The 20202-nt window shown below is 33.0% G+C and overlaps 1 protein-coding gene and 1 long non-coding RNA gene across 7 annotated transcripts in view; one reads left to right on the forward strand and one right to left on the reverse strand.

Annotated features, from left to right (window-relative positions):
- The window catches only part of RICTOR (RPTOR independent companion of MTOR complex 2), a 136012-nt gene that overhangs the window by 57185 nt on the left and 58625 nt on the right, over nucleotides 1-20202 (forward strand). For all 6 annotated transcript variants that reach the window (XM_082723410.1, XM_082723412.1, XM_082723411.1 and 3 more), the window contains 5 exons: nucleotides 1160-1224; nucleotides 2040-2171; nucleotides 10488-10551; nucleotides 14459-14585; nucleotides 17591-17760. In XM_082723410.1, the coding sequence (XP_082579536.1) occupies nucleotides 1160-1224; nucleotides 2040-2171; nucleotides 10488-10551; nucleotides 14459-14585; nucleotides 17591-17760 (558 nt within the window). The remainder of the gene's footprint in view (nucleotides 1-1159; nucleotides 1225-2039; nucleotides 2172-10487; nucleotides 10552-14458; nucleotides 14586-17590; nucleotides 17761-20202) is intronic.
- LOC309861018 overlaps nucleotides 1-20202 on the reverse strand; it is a 78163-nt gene that overhangs the window by 56003 nt on the left and 1958 nt on the right. The gene's annotated exons all lie outside the window — the stretch shown is intronic.

Genomic DNA, 20202 nt, shown 5'->3' on the forward strand with positions numbered 1-20202 from the left:
TAATAAAATATATCAACCCAGAGATCCGGGAATTTGTTTTTCCTAAGCAGGATAGATAAGAAAATACACCTGAATGGTAAGATTGCTGAAAACCAAAGATAAAGGGGAAAAAATCTTGAAAGGAGTCTGAGAAAAAGGATCTGACCTTCAAAGGAGCCAATAGTAAGACTGATAATAAGACTTTTCAACAGAGACAATGGAAACCATTTTGAAGCTTTTCAGAAAATAGCAGCTAACCTAAAAATCTATAAATCCAGGAAGATAACCTTTTAAAAGAAAAGAGAAAAGGAAATTTCCAGGCAAACAAAAGTCGAAAGAATCTGTTTACCAGCAACCTTGGCTAAAAATTAAATAAATGAAAACACCGATAAAACAAATCAACAAGAAACTGAGGATTCTCTAGACAGAAGGAAGAATATCCCATTAAGATACAACTGACATGGGGTGCCTGGGTAGCTCAGTGCGTTAAGCCTCAGCCTTCGGCTCAGGTCATGATCTCAGGGTCCTGGGATCGAGCCCCACATTGGGCTCTCTGCTCAGCGAGAAGCCTGCTTCGCCCTCTCTCTTTGCCTGCATTTCTGCCTACTTGTGATCTCTCTCTCTGTCAAATAAATAAATAAACAAAATCTTAAAAAATAAAAAGATACAACTGACATGAGTAATAATGGAAAAGGTGAATTTGTGGGTAAATGTAAATTGATACTGACTAAATATTAACTGAAAATAAAAATAACAGTAATGTATTACAGGGCTTGAAAGAAAAAACATCAGTAAGGGGAAAGGTGAGGCATGTAATGAAGTTCAAGTGTCAAGGGTCTAGCATTGTTGAGGACCTGGTAATAGTTTCTCTTTAGACTGTGATTAATTAATAGTGCATGTTGTAAGCTCAAAGGTAACCATTTAAAACAGTAAACTTATTGAGGGGGAAAATAGAATAATAAAAAGTAATTGGTTGCTTCAAATAAAAGCAAAAAGGATGGTTAAATCTAAAACTGGCAGGTCAAATAGAAAACCAGTAAGGTGATAGGTACATGTGTATTTGAACAGTAGATATATTTTCTAAAATTTTGTTAAAGAAAAATGCCTCATTTTTCAGTCTAAAAAGTAATGTAAATAAAAATAGTTAACACATATTCACATCCTTTTGTTTTTCTGACAGCTCCTTTGTGATATTGGTCATAGTGAAGAAAAACTGGGTTTTAACTATGAGGATATCATAATTTGGTAAGTATAGTTTAATTCCCTCCCTCACCCTTCTAGGTTTTAGTAATTTCAATTCTAGTAATTTTAAACTAAAAGGATAGTATAACACATTGTATTTGATTTTGTAGAAACAGTTGTTTGAACATTAGAAAAATTCAAGATTGCCAATATTTTTGGCTATCCTATTGTTCTTACTGATGCTTTATAATTAAAGAATCAAAGCTAATGATGAGAAATACCTGGATTTCTGTAATTTAAACTTCTAAATTAAACATGAAATTCACAGAACAAAAGTTCTTAAATTTTCCTTGGAACAAGAAGTACCTGTATGATTATCTCTAGACCTCACTTGAGACAAACTGTGCTTATGCCAAACTATTTTCTTAAGTCTGTCAACAGAGAGACATAATTTTCTAATTTCATAGCCATCTCTTTGGTGTGCTTGGGAATTAAAATTTATATTGTCTGTGCCTACTGTGAGAAAGTATTAATTGATTTAAACCAATGATTTACTGAGAGGAATGGAAGTAGGTAGGCAGAGGGAAATGGATTATAGAGACATATGTGATACACCTTCAAAAAGGTGTTTTCATTTATTTAATTTCCCATTCTTTATAGAAAATAAAGTACAGAAGGTAGAACAAAATAATGTTTTCTTGAGTAAGAATATGCTAAGGCACCACAGATATTATAACAGTATTAGTGAAGTTCCATGGCTTACAGTGAATGATTTATATACATAGAAAATCACTAGTAGTTTTGCTTTTTTTAACTGAGGAAGAATTTGGTACCATAATTTTATGTGTATTTGGAAGCAAAACTTTGTTTTTGTGCAGTTTGCGGTTAGCTTTATTGAATGAAGCAAAAGAAGTGCGGGCAGCAGGGCTGCGAGCTCTTCGATATCTCATCCAAGACTCCAGTATTCTGCAGAAGGTGCTAAAACTGAAAGTGGACTATTTAATAGCAAGGTAATTTTCCTAGAGCTGTCGATGTTTTTAAAATTATGTATTAAGTTTCAACATACATATCACAAAGTATACAGGTTTTTAGAGTAAAGCCTGATAATTTTTAGAGATAGATACAACCAAGTACCCCATTATCCTGAATAAGATATTTTCTTCATCCCAGTCAAGTTCCCATGTGTCTCCAACCAGTAGTAAACATTATTCTGCCTTTTCTTATTGTAAACCAGTATTTCCTGTTCTTGAGCATCATATGTTGGAAAAATACATAGTTACTCATTCCTTAATGTTATTTGTCAGATGTATCTGTGTTGGTTTTTTTTTAAAGGCTGTATAATATATCATGTAATGAATAGACTATAATTTATTCCATTCTATTGGTGGTTTTCTAGGTTGCTTTCAGATTTTTGCTCTTTTGGATAAAGCTGCCCCAAACATTCTTATAGGCAGACATAAGCACTCATTTTTCTTAGATTATATATGTAGGAGTGGAACGAACTGCTGGGTCATAGGTTTATGACTATTTAGCTTTACTACATACTGCCAGTTTTCCATAATGATTATACCGGTTTATATTCCTGCCAACAACGTTTGAGAGCTCCAGTCTCTATATTCTCATCAGCATTTGCTTTTAGTTTTTAATTGTAGACTTTCTGCTGTATTATTTTTGTGAGTGTCATTGTGGTTTTAATTTTCATTTCCCTAATGAGTAGTGATATTAAGCACCTTTCATTTGTTTGTTGGCTGTTTGAACATCCTCCTTGTCTTTTGCTCATTTGTAAATTGGATTATCTATCTCATTATATAGGAGTTCTTGATGTTCTGGATATGATTCCTTTCAGGTATATGTTTTGACAGTCTCTTCCCCAAGTCTGTCTGTTTGCCTTTTCTCTCTTCCCAATTAGTAGAATCCAGTTTTATAGTTAATGCTCTTGGGCTCTCTGGAAGATACTATTCTTTGTTTTCTTCTAAAAGGTTTTATTCCTCTATATGTTTAATTAAGTGTCAGGTCATAATTCATTTTTATTTTTATGGATAATGAAGTACATTTTAGCAGGATTTATTTAAAAGATTATCCTCTGGTGTCTAGGTTAGTGACAGTTCTGTTGTAAACCAGGTACCTGGTAAGGGTGGATCTGTTTTCGCATTCCCTTTTTCTTTTTAGTTTGTCTATTCTTGCCCGTTTCTATTTTAATGACTGAAGCTTGATAGTAAATGTTAATACCTGTTGGTATAAGTCTTCCAGTTTTTCTTCCTTAAGACTGTTGGCTGTTTTATGTTCTGCATTTTCATATGAATTTTAGAATCAGCTTGTCCATTTCCTTAAAACACTCTAGAATTTTAGTAGTAATTGCACTGAAACGCTGGATTATTTTGGGCTGAATTGATATCTTAATAACATTGACTGTTCTAAGTCTTTATTTATTTGGAACTTAATTTCAACAGTATTTTGTAGTTTTTTATGTAGAGACCTTGCACATTGCTTGCTATGCTCTTTCAAAGGTATTTTTTTAAAATTTTTTATAAACATGTATTTTTAGCCCCAGGGGTACAAGTCTGTGAATCACCAGGTTTACACACTTTGCAGCACTCATCACAGCACACACGCCCCGCAATGTCCATAACCCCACCACCTTCTCCCTCACCGCTTCCCCCCAGCAACCCTCAGTTTGTTCGCGAGATTAAGACTCTCTTATGGTTTGTCTCCCTCCCGAACCCATCTTGTTTCTTTATTCTTTTCCTACTCCTCAAGCCCCCCACGTTGCATCTCCACTTCCTCATATCAGGGAGATCATATGATAGTTGTCTTTCTCTGATTGACTTATTTTGCTAAGCATAATACCCTCTAGTTTCATCCACGTTGTCACGAATGGCAAGATTTCATTTCTTTTGATGGCTGCATAGTATTCCATTGTATATATATACCACCTCTTCTTTATCCATTCATCTGTGGATGGACATTTAGGTTCTTTCCATCCTATTGTGGACATTGCTGCTATAAACATTCAGGTGCATGTGCCCCTTTGGATCACTACGTTTGTATCTTCAGGGTAAATACCCAGTAGTGCAATTGCTGGGTCATAGGGTAGCTCTATTTTCAACATTTTGAGGACCCTCCATGCTGTTTTCCAGAGTGGTTGCACCAGCTTGCATTCCCACCAACAGTGTAGGAGGGTTCTCCTTTCTCTGCATCCTTGCCGGCATCAGTCATTTCCTGACTTGTTAATTTTAGCCATTCTGACTGGTGTGAGGTGGTATCTCATTGTGGTTTTGATTTGTATTTCCGAGTGATGTAGAGCATTTTTTCATGTATCTGTTGGCCATCTGGATGCCTTCTTTGCAGAAATGTCTGTTCATGTCCTCTGCCCATTTCTTGATTGGATTATTTGTTCTTTGGGTATTGAGTTTGCTAAGCTCTTTATAGATTTTGGATACTAGCCCTTTATCTGATATGTTGTTTGCCAATATCTTCTCTCATTCTGTCAGTTGTCTTTTGATTTTGTTAACTGTTTCCTTTGCTGTGCAAAAGCTTTTGATCTTGATGAAATCCCAATAGTTCATTTTTGCCCTTGCTTCCCTTGACTTTGCAATGTTCCTAGGAAGAAGTTGCTGTGCTGAGGTCAAAGAGGTTGCTGCCTGTGTTCTCCTCAAGGATTTTGATGAGGTCCTTCATTCATTTTGAGTCTCTTTTCATGTGTGGTGTAAGCAAATGGTCCAATTTCATTTTTCTGCATGTGGCTGACCAATTTTCCCAACAGCATTTGTTGAAGAGGCTGTCTTTTTTCCAATGGACATTCTTTCCTGCTTTGTCGAAGATTAGTTGACCATAGAGTTGAGGGTCTATTTCTGGGCTCTCGGTTCTGTTCCACTGATCTATGTGTCTGTTTTTGTGCCAGTACCATACTGTCTTGATGATGACAGCTTTGTAATAGAGCTTGAAGTCTGGAATTGTGATGCCACCAACTTTGGCTTTCTTTTTCAATATTCCTTTGGCTATTTGAGGTCTTTTCTCGTTCCATTCTAAGGTATTTTTTTATGATAGTATTAATGTAAGCTAAATTTTTCTTTTTCATATTTTTTTGCTGAATAATTGTGAGTATTTGGTTTTGGTTGTGGGTTTGGATACTAAACTCTTACCTGTTGATCTTGCTGGATTCACTTTTAATTCTAATTGTTTTAAAATTTGTTTTAGAGTTTCTGTATACATAGCATTAATTGCAAATGATGACTCTTATTTTTTCCTTTCCAATCCTTGTATCTTTCTTTTTCTTGCCTTATTGTACTGGTTAATATTGCAGTGATTAGAAATAATGATAGTGGACAACTTTGTTTTCCTCTTGAACTCAGGTTAAAAGTACTCAGTATTTTGCTGTTACTTATGATACTTGCTGTAGGTTTTTTGTGGATTTTTTTATATTCCTTGTTTGCATTCCTGAAATAAACACCACATGTTCACTGTGTGTTTTGTCGTTTTTAAATATTAACTGACTTCAGTTTGTTAATTTTTGGAAGATTTTTGTAGCTAAGTTCATGAGAGGTGGTATTGGCCTATATTTTTTCCTTCTTCTAATGTCCTTGTTTAGGTGTGGTATTTTTCTTCGTAAAACAACTGGGAAATTTTACTTTATTTTTATATTTTCTGGAAGAATTTATATAAGATGGATTTTATTATTTTTTCCTACATGGTTAGTAGAATTCACCAGTGAATCTGTTTGAGCATAGGGCTTTCTTTCTTAGGAAGTGTTTTTGTTTTGTTTTTTAAGATTTTATTATTTATTTGTCAGAGAGAGTGTACAAGCAGGGGGAACAGCAGGCAGAGAGGAAGAAGCAGGCTCCCCATTGAGCAAGGAGCCCAATGTGGGCTCTATCCCAGGACCCTAGGATAATGCTAAGGCAGCCGATTAAACCTATCCGGCCACGCAGGACTCCCCTTTTAAGGAAGTTTTAAGATTATGGATTCCATTTCTTCAGCAGATACAGTACTATTCAGATTTTCTCCTTCTTTTTTTAGTCATTTTTGAAGCTTTATTACTACATTCATATTTATAATTGTTAAACCTTCACATTGGACTAATCTTTTTATAGTTATGAAATGTCCCTTTTTCTTCCTGGTAATACTTCTCTTATGAGTATGCATGATATATTAAAATGGCTATACTCACTTTGATTTAGGGCTTGCAGAATATATCTTTTACCATCCTTTTACTTTCTATTGTTTATGTCCTTACGTTTAAGTTTCTGGCCTATGAACATCATATAGATATTTTTTGTTTTTAAATCTAGTTTGACTATCTAATTTGTCTTCTAATTGGAATATTTAGACTGTGTCTAGTGGATTTTTATCTGTATGGTCTGTGGGCTTTATGCACTGTAATTTTGTGTATGTTTGAGTTTTTTCATCTTGTTAATTTTCTCATATACTTGAGTTTGTTTGCTGTCTTGAGGTTTGTCACATCCGTTCTTTGTTCTCATGTTTCTCCTTTTCTGTTTCTTTTGGAATTGTCAAGATTTTCTTTTCCTCCTCTATTAATACCTTGGTTATAAAATATTTTCTTCTTTTAGCAGTTGATATTAAGGTTTAGTCTTTTATTACAATCAGAACAGTTCAGGAAACCTCTTACAGTTTATATCATCTTCCTTCTGCTTTTTATATTATTGCTTTTGCTTTTATTTCTACATATATTTATAACCCTACAGGTAGTTTTGTTGTTGTTTTAAACTGGATCTATTGATACATACATATATATATATTTTAAGATATTATTTATTTATTTGACAGAGAGACAGTGACAGAGGGAACACAAGCAGGGGGAGTGAGAGTGGGAGACAGAGGCCTCCTGCTGAGCAGGGAACCTGATACAGGGCTCCATCCCACGACCGTGGGATCACGACCCTAGCCAAAGGCAGTTGCTTAACCAACAGGCACCCCTACTGATATGTATTTTTAAAGATCTATTTATTTGAGAGAGAGAGAGCATGGGGGGAGGGGCAGAGGGAGAGAATTTTAAGCAGGCTCCCTGCTGAGTGTGGAGCCCAGTGCAGGGCTCCGTCTCACAACCCAGGAGATCATGACCGGAGCTGAAACCAAGAGCTTAAACCTGTTGAGGTGTCCCTAAACTGGAACTGTAGACATTTACCTACATTATTTACGTATTCCAGTATCCTTCTGGCATTTGTACATTTTCATTCATCGTACATCCTTTCTGTTTGATAAATTTCCTTTACTGTTCCTTTTAGTGCAGGTCTAGTTAAGATAAATTCTTTCACCTTTTTTTTTTTTGTCTGTAAATGCCTTTATTTTGCCTTGATATTTGAAAGCTATTTTTATGATTGGCTCCTATTTTTTATGCTTTATATAAGTTATTATCGTCTGGGTTCTTTTTTTTTTTTTTTAACTTGGTGAACAGCAAGTAGTTCCTTCTTACTGCTTCTTCTGGCTACATTAAAGGTTTTCTTCTGTTTTAGTCATTCATTCTTCTCTCATATCCTCTCATACTCCAGTTATATAGTATTGAATCTGTTCACTGTCTCATATGTTTCTGATGTTATTTTCAGTTTTTATTGTTAACTTTTGGCTTCAGTGTGTTTACTTTCTACTCACCTGTTTTTTCCTCCATCCTGCTATTAAATTGGTCTCTTCAAGTTTTAATTTCAGTTACTGTATTTCTATCATTTGTTTTACTCTTATTTTAAAGATTCCAGGTCGCTGCTTTCTTTTTCCATGTTTCCTTCTATTTACTTGATCATATTTATCATAGTGATTTATAGCCTTCTTAGGACAACACCAATATGTGATTCACCTGCGTTCTATTTCTGTTGTTGTTCTTTTTTCTTGGTTTTTAGTTACTTGGCCCTTTATTTTAAAGCATACCTCATGTTATTACATGATTGGATGTGAACATTGCATATTCAGAATATTTTACTCTGGGTCATGCTGTTTTCCTCTTACGAGAGTTAAGCTTTATTCTATAATGTTGGCTTATAACACTGATTTTGTTTAGTTTTAGCTTTCTTTTTGATCTAAGGAATGGCTGTTTGGGACCTCAAACGACAGTTGTTGATGTTGAACAGAACCTCTTCACCTTGACCAGTCTTAAGCTGAACTATCTATCTAGAGTGTTACATACCTGCTCAAATTTCTGCTTACTTCCTTAGCTTCCTAGGAATAGCTTTTTGTTTGGTTCCTTGGATTTCTTTTTGTTTTTGTTTTTGTTTTTTTCCACCCATCTTGATACTATATTTATTTATTTATTATTTATTTTCTCACCATAGCATATACCCTCCCAAATGTCCATCACCCAGCTACCCCATCCCTCCCACCCTCCTCCCCTCCAGCAACCCTCAATTTGTTTCCTGAGATTGTATCTCCCTCTCTGATTTCATCTTGTTTCATTTTTCCCTCCTTTCCCCCTAATGATTCTCCGTCTTGTTTCTCAGATTCCTCATATCAGTGAGATATATGATAATTGTTTTTCTCTGATTGACTTATCTCGGTTAGCATAATAGTTCTGTCCACATCATTACAAATGGCAAGATTTCTTTTTTTGATGGCTGCATAGTATTCCAGAGTGTGTGTGTGTCTTCTTTATCTACTCATCTGTTGATAGACATCTAGGCTCTTTCCATAGTTTGACTGTTGTGGACATTGCTGCTATAAACATTGGGGTGCATGTGCCACATCAGATCATTACAGTTGTATCTTTGGGTAAATACCCAGTAGTACAGTTGCTGGGTTGTAGGGCAGTTCTATTTTCAACTTTTTGAGGAACCTCTATACTGTTTTCCAGAATGGCTGCATGAGCTCGCATTCCTACCAACATCTCTGTTTTGTACAGTATAGAGATTGGCAAGTGCCTTGGAGAGGAGATTGCATGAAGATTTGCATTCACTTTCCTATGTTTACTTTTGTTTTCTTTCTTTTTTTTTTTATTTATTTATTTGACAGACAGGGATCACAAGTAGGCAGAGAGGCAGGCAGAGAGAGAAAGAGGGAAGCAGGCTTCCCGCGGAGCAGAGAGCCCGATGCGGGGCTCGATCCCAGGACCCTGAGATCATGACCCGAGCCGAAGGCAGCGGCTTAACCCACTGAGCCACCCAGGCGCCCCCTATGTTTACTTTTCTTTGGGATTTTTTTCCGTCCAGTCATGGCCACATTGGCTGCATTAAAGTTCATTCTGTCTCTCCAGTCTAGAAAGATTTTTGCTTTCTGCTAAGACTCTATTCCTCTAAAACTGGAGATTGACAGGTGCCCCTAGGGACAAAGCCTGATTGGATGTGGAGCTTGTGCATGTCTTTCCAGGGATCCATTGCCCTTTTAACAGTTTTCACAAGTATTTTGTTTACCCTTTACAGTTGTCTTTGACTAGAGGGGTCGTCTGATCCAGCCTCTCTGGTGTGGCCACAAATTGAATTCTGTTATTTATTTCTTTATAAAATTGTTTTTAGATTTTATTGCATTCAGATAGAAGAAATTCTTCTTTGAGAAATAAACTATATGTATTAATCAATACAATATTATATAATATTGAATAATATAATAGTGAACTACCATAAGTAAAAATTATTTGGCTACATAAACCAAAAACTCTTAAAAATTGAGTAATTTAATAAATTTTACAGAGAAGTGTTAGTTAAATGATACCTGATTGACCACTGATTTTTGAAGTGAATTTATAAAATTTATATTTGGTAAAATAGAATTATTGTGGCTACAATATGTGGCTATATAAGACTTTTAACATCATAATATATAAAATGTAGGTCCTGGTTAAAATCACTTAAAAAAAAAAAAAATGGCTCCACATTGAGCGTGGAGCTCACAGCTTAAATTCACAACCTTGAGATCAAGACCTGAGCTGAGATCAAGAGTCAGTTGCTCATCCGACAGATATACCCATATGCCCCTAAAAAATCACATTTCAACTAAAATAAGGTGGAAATGTTTTTTCTTCACAATTTTTATAAAATCATGAATTTTTATCAAAAATAGGTGAATTGTTTTTTCACTAGATTTCTGATACTTTGCTTTATGTGTATGTTTGTTGTTTCTCTATTTTTGATGTATATAATTCTGTAAATTATTTACTATAGTCTTTTCTGGAGTTTTAAATGAAATAATTTTGAAATGCCTTATTATAACAAATATTTATCACAAGAGAACTGAATGTAAGTTAAGAAAATAAATGTCTGCTAGTTTTAAAATCATGTTAAAATTTTAAAATACCATATTAACATTATGAAGATGGGTCTGATCTGGTGGAATTATAAAAAATTGTTTAATAAGATTTTTATCAATAACTAAATATTTTGTGTATTATTTAGGTGCATTGACATACAGCAGAGCAACGAGGTAGAGAGGACACAAGCACTTCGATTAGTCAGAAAGGTATGCTCTATGTGTGAGAGAGAAGGCAGATTTTTGGTGTTTACGTTAAGTATTTTACATTTTTAGATTTAGACTATTCTGTGAAATCTTTATATTAAAATTTTAAAGGCTAAATTCTCATTAAACATTTTTGTTAAAATTATATGAGGTGAATAGGCCTGTTAAACTTAGAGTTAAGCATAAATATTTTGTGTAATTATTCTGTGTGATTGGGTACAGCTAGGACAATATTTTTAAATAAAATATTCACTGTAAGGAATACAGTTGTTGCCCCACCCCATCCCCACCCATTATCTGAAGTTTCAGTTACCTGAGGTCAACCATGGTTTTCCTTCTGCATATGGTTAGGTCTGTAGTAGACTAATGTTACATCACATTACTTACATCTTCACCTCACTCATCTCATCACATAGGAATTTTATCATCTCACATCACCACAAGAAGGGTGAGTACAGTACAATAAGCTATTTTGAGAGAGAGAGACCCTATTCATATAAATTTTATTGTAGTATATTACAGTTCTATTTTATTGTTATTGTTGCTAATCTCTTGCTGTGCCTAATTTATGAGTTAAACTTATTGTAGATATGTATGTACAGTAAAAAAAAATACTTGACTTTTGAACTTCATGGGTCTACTTATGTAAATTTTTTTCTATAAATATAGAACTGTAAATGTATTATCTCTTACGATTTTCTTAACATTTTCTTTAGCTTCCTTTATTGTAAGAACATAGTCTATAAAACATACAGAATATGTGTTAACTGTTTATGTTATCAGTAAGGCTTTCAGTCAACAGTAGACTTTTAGTATAGTTTGAATATAGAGTTCAGTACTGTCTGTGGTTTCAATATCCACTTGGGGGTCTTGGAACATATCCCCCATGGATAAGAGAGTGGGGAAGAACTACTGTATTTCTTCCTTAGTAGACACGTAAATGAAATTACTGCTTTTTTGATGTAGTATTGGAGAAAGAGGATTACTTGTTTCCCACTCTACTTTTTTCTTACTTGTATGCTTGGAGTTAACCACTAAAACAATGTCACAGAGTATTACAGGCTGGTTTTGGGGTCAAATTTAGGTAGAGTCCATAGCAGTTTCAATAAGCAATTCAGTCCATAGCAGTTTCAATAAGCATTTTATAGGATAGGTCAGAATCTAAATTCTGCATTAGAGCGTGGTAAGGATAACCCATAATGCTTCTAATGAGAAGTTTTCAAGGAATTTTTGTTGTTAATTAATGTGATACCCTCATGGCAAAACACTGAACTAACAGTTAACTTGGTAAGGACAGTTATGTATGAATTTTTTCATGTTTCATCCTAAGTATCCTGTTTCATCCTAAACATTTATGAGACTTACGCAGTATATGGTTGCTTTAATGTAAAAGCATCAAAAATTATTTATATTTAAATTATTTAAAAAAATAAGATTTTTAACCCTTCTCTTTACTCCCTTTGAATTCAGTGTATACTTCAGAATGGTAGAGTGTTGAATTTGTACATTAACTAGATCTCCTCTTCTCTTTTATTTCAATTGTCCAGCTTGGGGTTAGTAGTAGTAGCCACAGGTGAGCATAGTAAGGAAGAGGTAAATGGATGAATGCCTTAAAAGAAATTTACAATTCTAATAAGAGTAATATTGAAGATAGATTACAATATTTCTGTCTGTGGGTAAAGTGTCATATTGAGGCTATGATTTCACTCCTCAAATTTTTTGTTTCTAAGATTTTATTTATTTGTTTGACAGAGATCACAAGTTGGCAGAGAGGCAGGCAGAGAGAGAGAGGGAAGCAGGTTCCCTGCTGATCTGAGTGCCCAAAGTGGGGTTTGATCCCAGGACCCTGAGATTATGAAGGCAGAGGCTTAACCCACTGAGCCACCCAGGCACCCCTTGTAAAATGTTTTGGCACATTACAATTTAGCTTGTAAACAGCCCAGTAGAAGTAAATAGACACTTAGATATTTAATAATGCTATTGCAAAAATATTTTTTTCTTCTGTTATCTTCTAAAACAGAGTAATTTGAGGCAGATAACATTTGTGAATCCAAAGGCAGGAAAATTGCTTATACCTGATGGTAGGATGTAGACTCAGAGGAAGAATTGTGGTGCAAGGTTCCTCCTTGGTTTAGCTAAAAGAAGATAGAATTAAGAGGAAGCATACTTGCTGAATGAATAGTGACCTCTATTGGTTAGAGGAACTGTAATTTCAGTAGTATTTTTTTTTTTTAAGATTTTATTTATTTATTTACAGAGAGAGACACAGCAAGAGAGGGAACACAAGCAGGGGGAGTGTGAGAGGGAGAAGCAGGGTCCAGAGTAAGCAGGGAGCCCTATGGGGCGCTCGATCTCAGGACCATGGGATCATGACCTGAGCCAAAGGCAGATGCTTAATGACTGAGCCACCCAGGTGCTCTTCAGTAGTATTTTTTAACAACCAAAGCACCTATTTTTTTTTTTCCAGCAACATCTTGGCAAGAGCTAGTAGAAATTAATGTTAATGTTATAATGGCTAGGTCACGATGGATTTTTTGAAAGTTTTAAAATTTTCTATGTAAGTATTAATCTTATTTATTTTAAAGAAAACATAGAAACATTTGTTGCTTTAGGATAACTTTTTCATAGGTTTTCCTTCCTTTTTCACCTGTCTTCACTTGTCTCATTCATTTGGAAGATTTTTTGCTTCCATGCTCATTTTCAGTGTTTTTGATTTTTTTTTTTCCCTTTCTCTCCAGTCCAGAGAATCTCTCCTGGTTTTTGTCTTTCTCTTCTTCAGTATAATTTTCCCACTTTTCAGCTGTTACTACTCTTTATCCCCTTGAAATTCTATTCACTGCCTGCCTGATTTAAGCCATCAATTTTCCTTATATATTATTTCTTTATTCATATAGTAAGAGATTAACATAGCACATATTTTTTTACAGTTGAAGGAGATTCATTTAGGGAATTACTTGCCCTTGATACATAGGTTTATAAATCCAATAACATCTAATACAGATCAATTATCCCTACTCAGAGACCTATTATTTTGGAAATTGTTCACCTACCAGGCTTTATTTATTAAACAGTCATTAATTATATAATTTGTTTTCTTTCTAATTTCCAAACTGAAGATAATGTTATCTATTTTCACTATTACAAATATATTATTGCCAATTATACTTTTCATTTAAAGTTAGATTTATCCAAAGTTTTATCACCAGAAACATACTATTTGCATCATGCTTTTTGAAATATTAAACATAGATTATGGATTACTAATTTTACCTTTTGGCATAGCAATAAGTGATGGTTAGAGGGAGATTATCAGACATCTGTTGCAGTAAAGTGAGGAAGAATGAGGGCCCAAATTAGAGTTTGATGGGAGAGAGAATATGGATAGTGAATAAATTGGTAGGACAGGACTTGGCGGCTATATATGGGGAAGAGTTAGAAATGGAATAGTAGTCTACGGCCATACCACCCTGAACGCGCCCGATCTCGTCTGATCTCGGAAGCTAAGCAGGGTCAGGCCTGGTTAGTACTTGGATGGGAGAAATGGAATAGTACAGTAGTGTGTTGACAGCTGTTACCACTGACTTCCTTTGTCTAGGTACTGTAAAGTTGTATTAAATACAGTTCCTATTTGAGAGAACTGAGAATCTCAGAAACCTTAAATATTGTCATTTAATTGACTTATAGTCTGAATTATTAGGGGAAAATAGTCAACATTTTCCCATAGTAACAATTATTAACACTTATTGCATCAATTAGTAACCCTTAGAAATGTTCTTATGAAGAAGATTAAAATTGATGCCTGGATTTTATAAATGTTCTGTGGTTATAAACACCTTGATCTGAACAAAACAGGTTTTAAACATGTGTTATGAAATAAATAACTTCTTTTTCTGATTCCTCCCTGTTACAGATGATTACTGTGAATGCTTCCTTGTTTCCTAGCTCTGTGGCCAACTCATTAATAGCAGTTGGAAATGACGGACTTCAAGAAAGAGACAGAATGGTCCGAGCATGCATTGCCATTATCTGTGAACTAGGTCAGAATTCTCTTCAAGTAATTAAAATGAAGCATTTTAGGAATATATATATATATATATATATATATATATATAAAATAATGTAACATTTTTTAATGTGATTTGGGTCAGAATTTTCTCCAAGTAATAAAAATAAAGTGTTTTAGAACAAATATAAGACTATGACATTTTGAAATCCTTTCGTACATGAATTCTTAGTTATTGCTACAAAGATATGAAAAATTTAGTTTATAGGCATATAAGAATTGTTCAGATTCCAGTGTTGAGAATAAAATTGCTTAAAGTCTGGTTCTCAGACATTAGTTAACCACACTATATCTTGATGTGGGTTAAAAAACAATCTATTATTATACATTAAAAAAAATCTAAATGCAAAACAAAGAGTGACGTGGGGAAAAACAGAAAAAAATGGATGAGCATTTAACTGATGATTGTAAAGAAAAAGAGTCTGAGTTACCAAAGAAATAAACAGATTTCAGCAGCTATAGATTTTGTTAAAAGGAAACAAACAAAAAAACCGCTCAATGCTGGAGCAAACAAAAAATAAATGTTACAAACATGATAGGTAAGTAACTTATTTATATGCAGATTAGTAGGCAAAATAAATAATTCTCAAAGAAACATGACTAATCAACATATTTTAAAAGTTCAACCTCACTTAAAACCAGAAAACACACTTTTAAATGATAAGAGATGATTTTTCCCACCAAAAGTAGAGCTTGTGTAGGTTACATTCACTCTTGGTATAATAAAGTTAATAACAAAATCATAAACTAAATTTAAGAGACTCAAACCCTATTATTGAAGATTTAAAGGTTCCATTTACAGTATATACTCATTTAAAGACTTATTAAAGTCAGAAAAGTTAATCAAGGACATTTGAAAATAATAAAAATTTGACATGTACTGATATGCAATGCTTGGAAAGCTGTATTCAGAGTTAACTTACATAAAACGCTTTTATAATTAAGCAAAAACCAATGAAAATAAGTGCATGAGCCCAAGAAATTAAAAAAAAAAAAAAAAGGAAAGAAAATCAGCTTTAGATAAGCAGGAGGAAAGCAACAATGAAATTAAGAGTCCTAATTAGAGAACAAGATTGATAATTTTAAAATAATCTGTTAGTTGGAGAAACATACAGGGATACCCAAAGATGTCCTAATGTTTGAAAAACATGGAAGTCAGAGAAACACAGGATGAATATACAAATGAGGAAGAAAGAAATAGGAATTTTCTAAAATTATTAAATAATTTTTATAAATATTTGAAAATCTTATTGAAATGAATGGGTTTTGGGAGGAAATTTTATTTCCAGTTAACTCAAAAAGTAGAAAACATAATAAGATAAAAACCATAGAAGTACTTGATGAAATAATTGCCTTCAAAAAGACTTATTCGGGTAGTTTTGTCTTTAAAAAATTGTTCCAAGGAACAGAGTTCTTATATAATGTAAGCTAATTGAAAGTATTAAAATATGGAAACCTACCAATTTTTTAATGAGACTATCATTTTATATGCATATAGACATAGATATACATATACCCGCACCTATACACATACATAACATTCTAGATTCACATATATAACATTCTACATTGTTAACATTCTAGAATATTTCAGATTAGTACTGTATTATTCTTAATGGTAAATCTCTGTAAGTACTATAAACTTTTAATTCCTAATTAGTATTGCTATAAACTTTGAGCAGTTTAGTAAATTAAAATAATAAATAATGTTTACATATTGTAGATGATGTATCTAGAAAACTCTGAATCAGCTGAAAAACAGAACTTAACTAATTCAAGACAGGAGAAATGTGAAAATACAGATAGATTTATTTTGTGTTTCAGTGATAAAGTTAGTAAGTATATTAGGAAAAAAATACTATTTCCAGAGTAGAAAAGAAAACTGTGTATCACAGAACTTAGTAAGAAATGTATGACTTGTGCCTGTGTTTGGGGGGATACTTTTTACATTTGAATTTGTCAAGTTAATTCTTGATAATGTAGAAATGAGAACATTGGTTGTGTAGTAGAGGGGATACTGATTGAAAAGTGGTATGAGGGAACTTTCTAGGATGATGAAATTTCTGTATCTTGATTGGATATTGGTTATAAGAATATAAAAATTCAAAATTTATTGAACTGTTCTGTTAAAATCTGTGAATTTTACTTTAGGTAATTATACATACCACAATGTAGAAAAAAAAAAAGAAGCAACCTAATTCTAGAATTAGGCTGAGGCTAGAATAAACATGAGATATCCAACCATGAGAACATATTTGAGAAACAATAATGAAGGGAAGGGAAAGGGTTTTGATTGTTTTTTTTTTTTTAATAAAAACTTATTATTAAGCTCGGTGATTAAGAGAGAAAAATGAAAAGAGATTGAGTTACAGACTATGGTGTATAGGGAATTAGCATATCAGAAGAATAAAAGTCAGTTTGTGAAGCATGCTAGGATAATTGATTAAACATTTGGAAAAAGATTGAGTTTATCAGTATTAAGCAAAACTCAGTTTCCTGAGATCAGTTTCCTGAGATTGAAAGCTGGAATGTTAATCATGAACTCATTTAAAACACATAGATGTATGTGTGGGCATGATCAGAAAAGGCCTGATCTTTGAAGTAAGGGAGGAGTTTCTGAGTTTAAAATCCAAAGTTAAATTGCCAAGAAGATGAAAGAATTGAAATAGATGAAAAGCTAATATAGTCCCATTAAATGAACAACTTCTTGCAGTTGATAGGAAAGAAAAACCATTCCAGTAAAATACGGACAAAGAATATAAAAAAGTAGTTCAGAGACATTAAAAAAAAAAAATCAGGGTTTTGGGAAGAGTATATTCAATGACTCTTATTAGATACTTTTATCCATATTTTAAATGTCTTTGAGTAGAAAGTTTTTCAAGTCAGAAAGGAAATTGTTTCACCATAAAATCCAGATTTCTGATTACTTTTATTATATATCCACTACATACTTTATTAAGTTTTTCTTTTTTATTTTAGCACTTCAGAATCCAGAGGTGGTGGCCCTTCGAGGTGGACTAAACACCATCCTGAAAAATGTGATCGACTGTCAATTAAGTCGAATAAATGAGGCCCTAATTACTACAATTTTGCACCTCCTTAATCATCCAAAGACCCGACAATATGTGCGAGCTGATGTAGAGTTAGAGGTAGGAACTTTAATATCCTTTTCTAGTTTTATAATAATGACTTTAAATACATACCTACTCTTGCTTTGAAATTTTAAAGTTAACAGATGCAGCACAAAGTTAATTACCAAACATAAATTAAGACTGACTTTTCCTTAGCAATATTTTATAGTTCATTCCATTTGGACTGATTTGGAAATATTATTCTCAAGAATATTTCATCAATATATAAAGTGAAGTTTATTTTTTTATCTGTGAAAACTTTATTAAGCCAATTAAAGCACAAGTAAAGTTGCATATACATTTACCTGCTTATTTAAGAGAACCGTTTCTTTTTAAGAACTTCAGTATGTTAACTGTGTGAATAGCTCTTGCTAATTATATACTATTTATTTATTAACCCATGCTAAAATTCTCTGAACTTAGAGGCACTTGTTAGCAACTAATGACCATATGTACTTGAAAGAAAAAGAATATGAATCCTTTCTTTTCAAAATATAGTGCAATTTAATTTTTTTTAGCATTTCAGTGTTTTCTTACAGTTAGTCTAAAATAAGAAGATTGCTTTGTACTCTTTTTTATAATAAAGTGTGTAGTAGAGGTTAGAACAGAATTACTACAAACTGATCTTATAGTTTATGTGTGTGAATGCACTACATTGTTGTCCATTGTAGATACCATTCAGAGTAAGATTAAACTAAGGATTTGTTTATATTTGGGTATGAAATTATGCAAAGTATAAAAGATAAATTGTTCTCTAGCATGTTATTCTAAATCATTACATTGAATTTGTCTTCAGTCTTACAGTTCTGGTTTTATTAAGGCCAGTAGAAGTATTTGACAGCTTTTATCATTAGTAAGTGACAGCTTTTATCATTAACTAATAAATAAGTAAAAATTTCTTCTCAATAAGTGATTTCAAATACAGTCATTATTCATGGGAGTCCATTTCCCAATGGACTAGCATTTTTGATATTTTATAGTATGTTTAGTATGGTATAGTATTTTTAGCCTGTATAGTATGTATAGTATAGTATGTTTAGTATAGTATAGTATGTTTAGTCTGAATTTTTTTTAATCAGGTAGAAATATAATTTTAGGATTGGTGAGATGATTATAATAAAGCCCTGCTTTTTTATTCCTATGTAATTATAAAACAAATTAGCCAAAGCCTTTATTAAATTAAAAAAAAAAAACAAAACTCAAAAGAATATGGTAGACATTTAAGTACAGGAGTGTCTTTGCTTATGTCTCTATTTCTTTAAAACCACAAATGTTTGTTCTTTACTCCTCTAACAAGATTTCCCCAAAATAGCATAGTGATTTAGAGCATAGACTTTGGACTATACAGATCTGGTTTTGATTTTTTTGCTCCTGTAATCTACTAGCTTTATGACTTGGACAAGTTATGAGCCTCTCTTGGACCCATTTTTTTCTTAGGTAAAAGGAAGGTCATGGTTTTCATTTTAAAGAATTATTGTGAACAATAAATACTGTCATAATAATAGTAGTTGTAATAACACCAGCTAACACTCATGTAATGCTTATAATGAGTTAGTATTTCCAGGCACTTTACATATGTTAATTCTAATCTGCATAAAATTCTGATCTTTGTACTTCAGTACCTAGCACATAGTAAATATTCAACAAATACTGTTTACCTTAGATATTATTCTTCATCATCCACTTTAATATCATCATCTTCATTTTATAGTCATTAAGAATATTATCCTCATTTTTATTAATTATATTTTACAAAATTTGATTCTAAATTGATACTTTGATTTCCATTTCTTCATACAAAAGAACTATTTTCAGTGTTGCTGTCTCTGTTGTTAGGCTCAGGTCTGTCTTCGTCTTAAAAATTCCTTTTTAAATGTACTCTCACTTTAATTTCTGCTATCTGTGATATGTTTTGACCTCAGACAGAAAAATGTGTGCATTTAATATAATGTATATAATGTATTTACTATAGACAATCTATAAGGGTTGTAAATCAGTTGTAATTGTAATTTTTTATAGTAATTGTAAATTACAAATTATAATTGTAAAAATTTTATAGTAATTTTTAAAACTTTATCTTTTAAAGTTACACTTCCGAGTAGAATAAATTCGGTCACTCATAGCATCTGCTATGGAAAATACAAAACTGGAATAATTATGAAAGTCATATATTTAAAGCAGCATAGAGCTCTGAAAGCTATAAGAGCCAGAAAGAGTGGAATTTGTGAGAGGGAAGATTCTTTGGGAGTTGCCCTGAAGATCTAGAGATGCTCTTGGGGGCATTTGCAGATTTGGGGCACAGGCTAAAGGCTAAGAACATGATGTGGGCCTAGTAGACCAGAGTATTTGGCAATCGTGCAAGTATGGTAAGCCTAGAGATAGGAAAAATCCCACACTAAGTCTGATATACTCCTTTAGATATTTGCTGAAACAAGACTGTGAGGGGCAAAAACTATGATG

Source organism: Mustela nivalis, assembly GCF_964662115.1.
Source record: "Mustela nivalis genome assembly, chromosome: 3".
Classification (NCBI taxonomy): Eukaryota; Metazoa; Chordata; class Mammalia; order Carnivora; family Mustelidae; genus Mustela; species Mustela nivalis.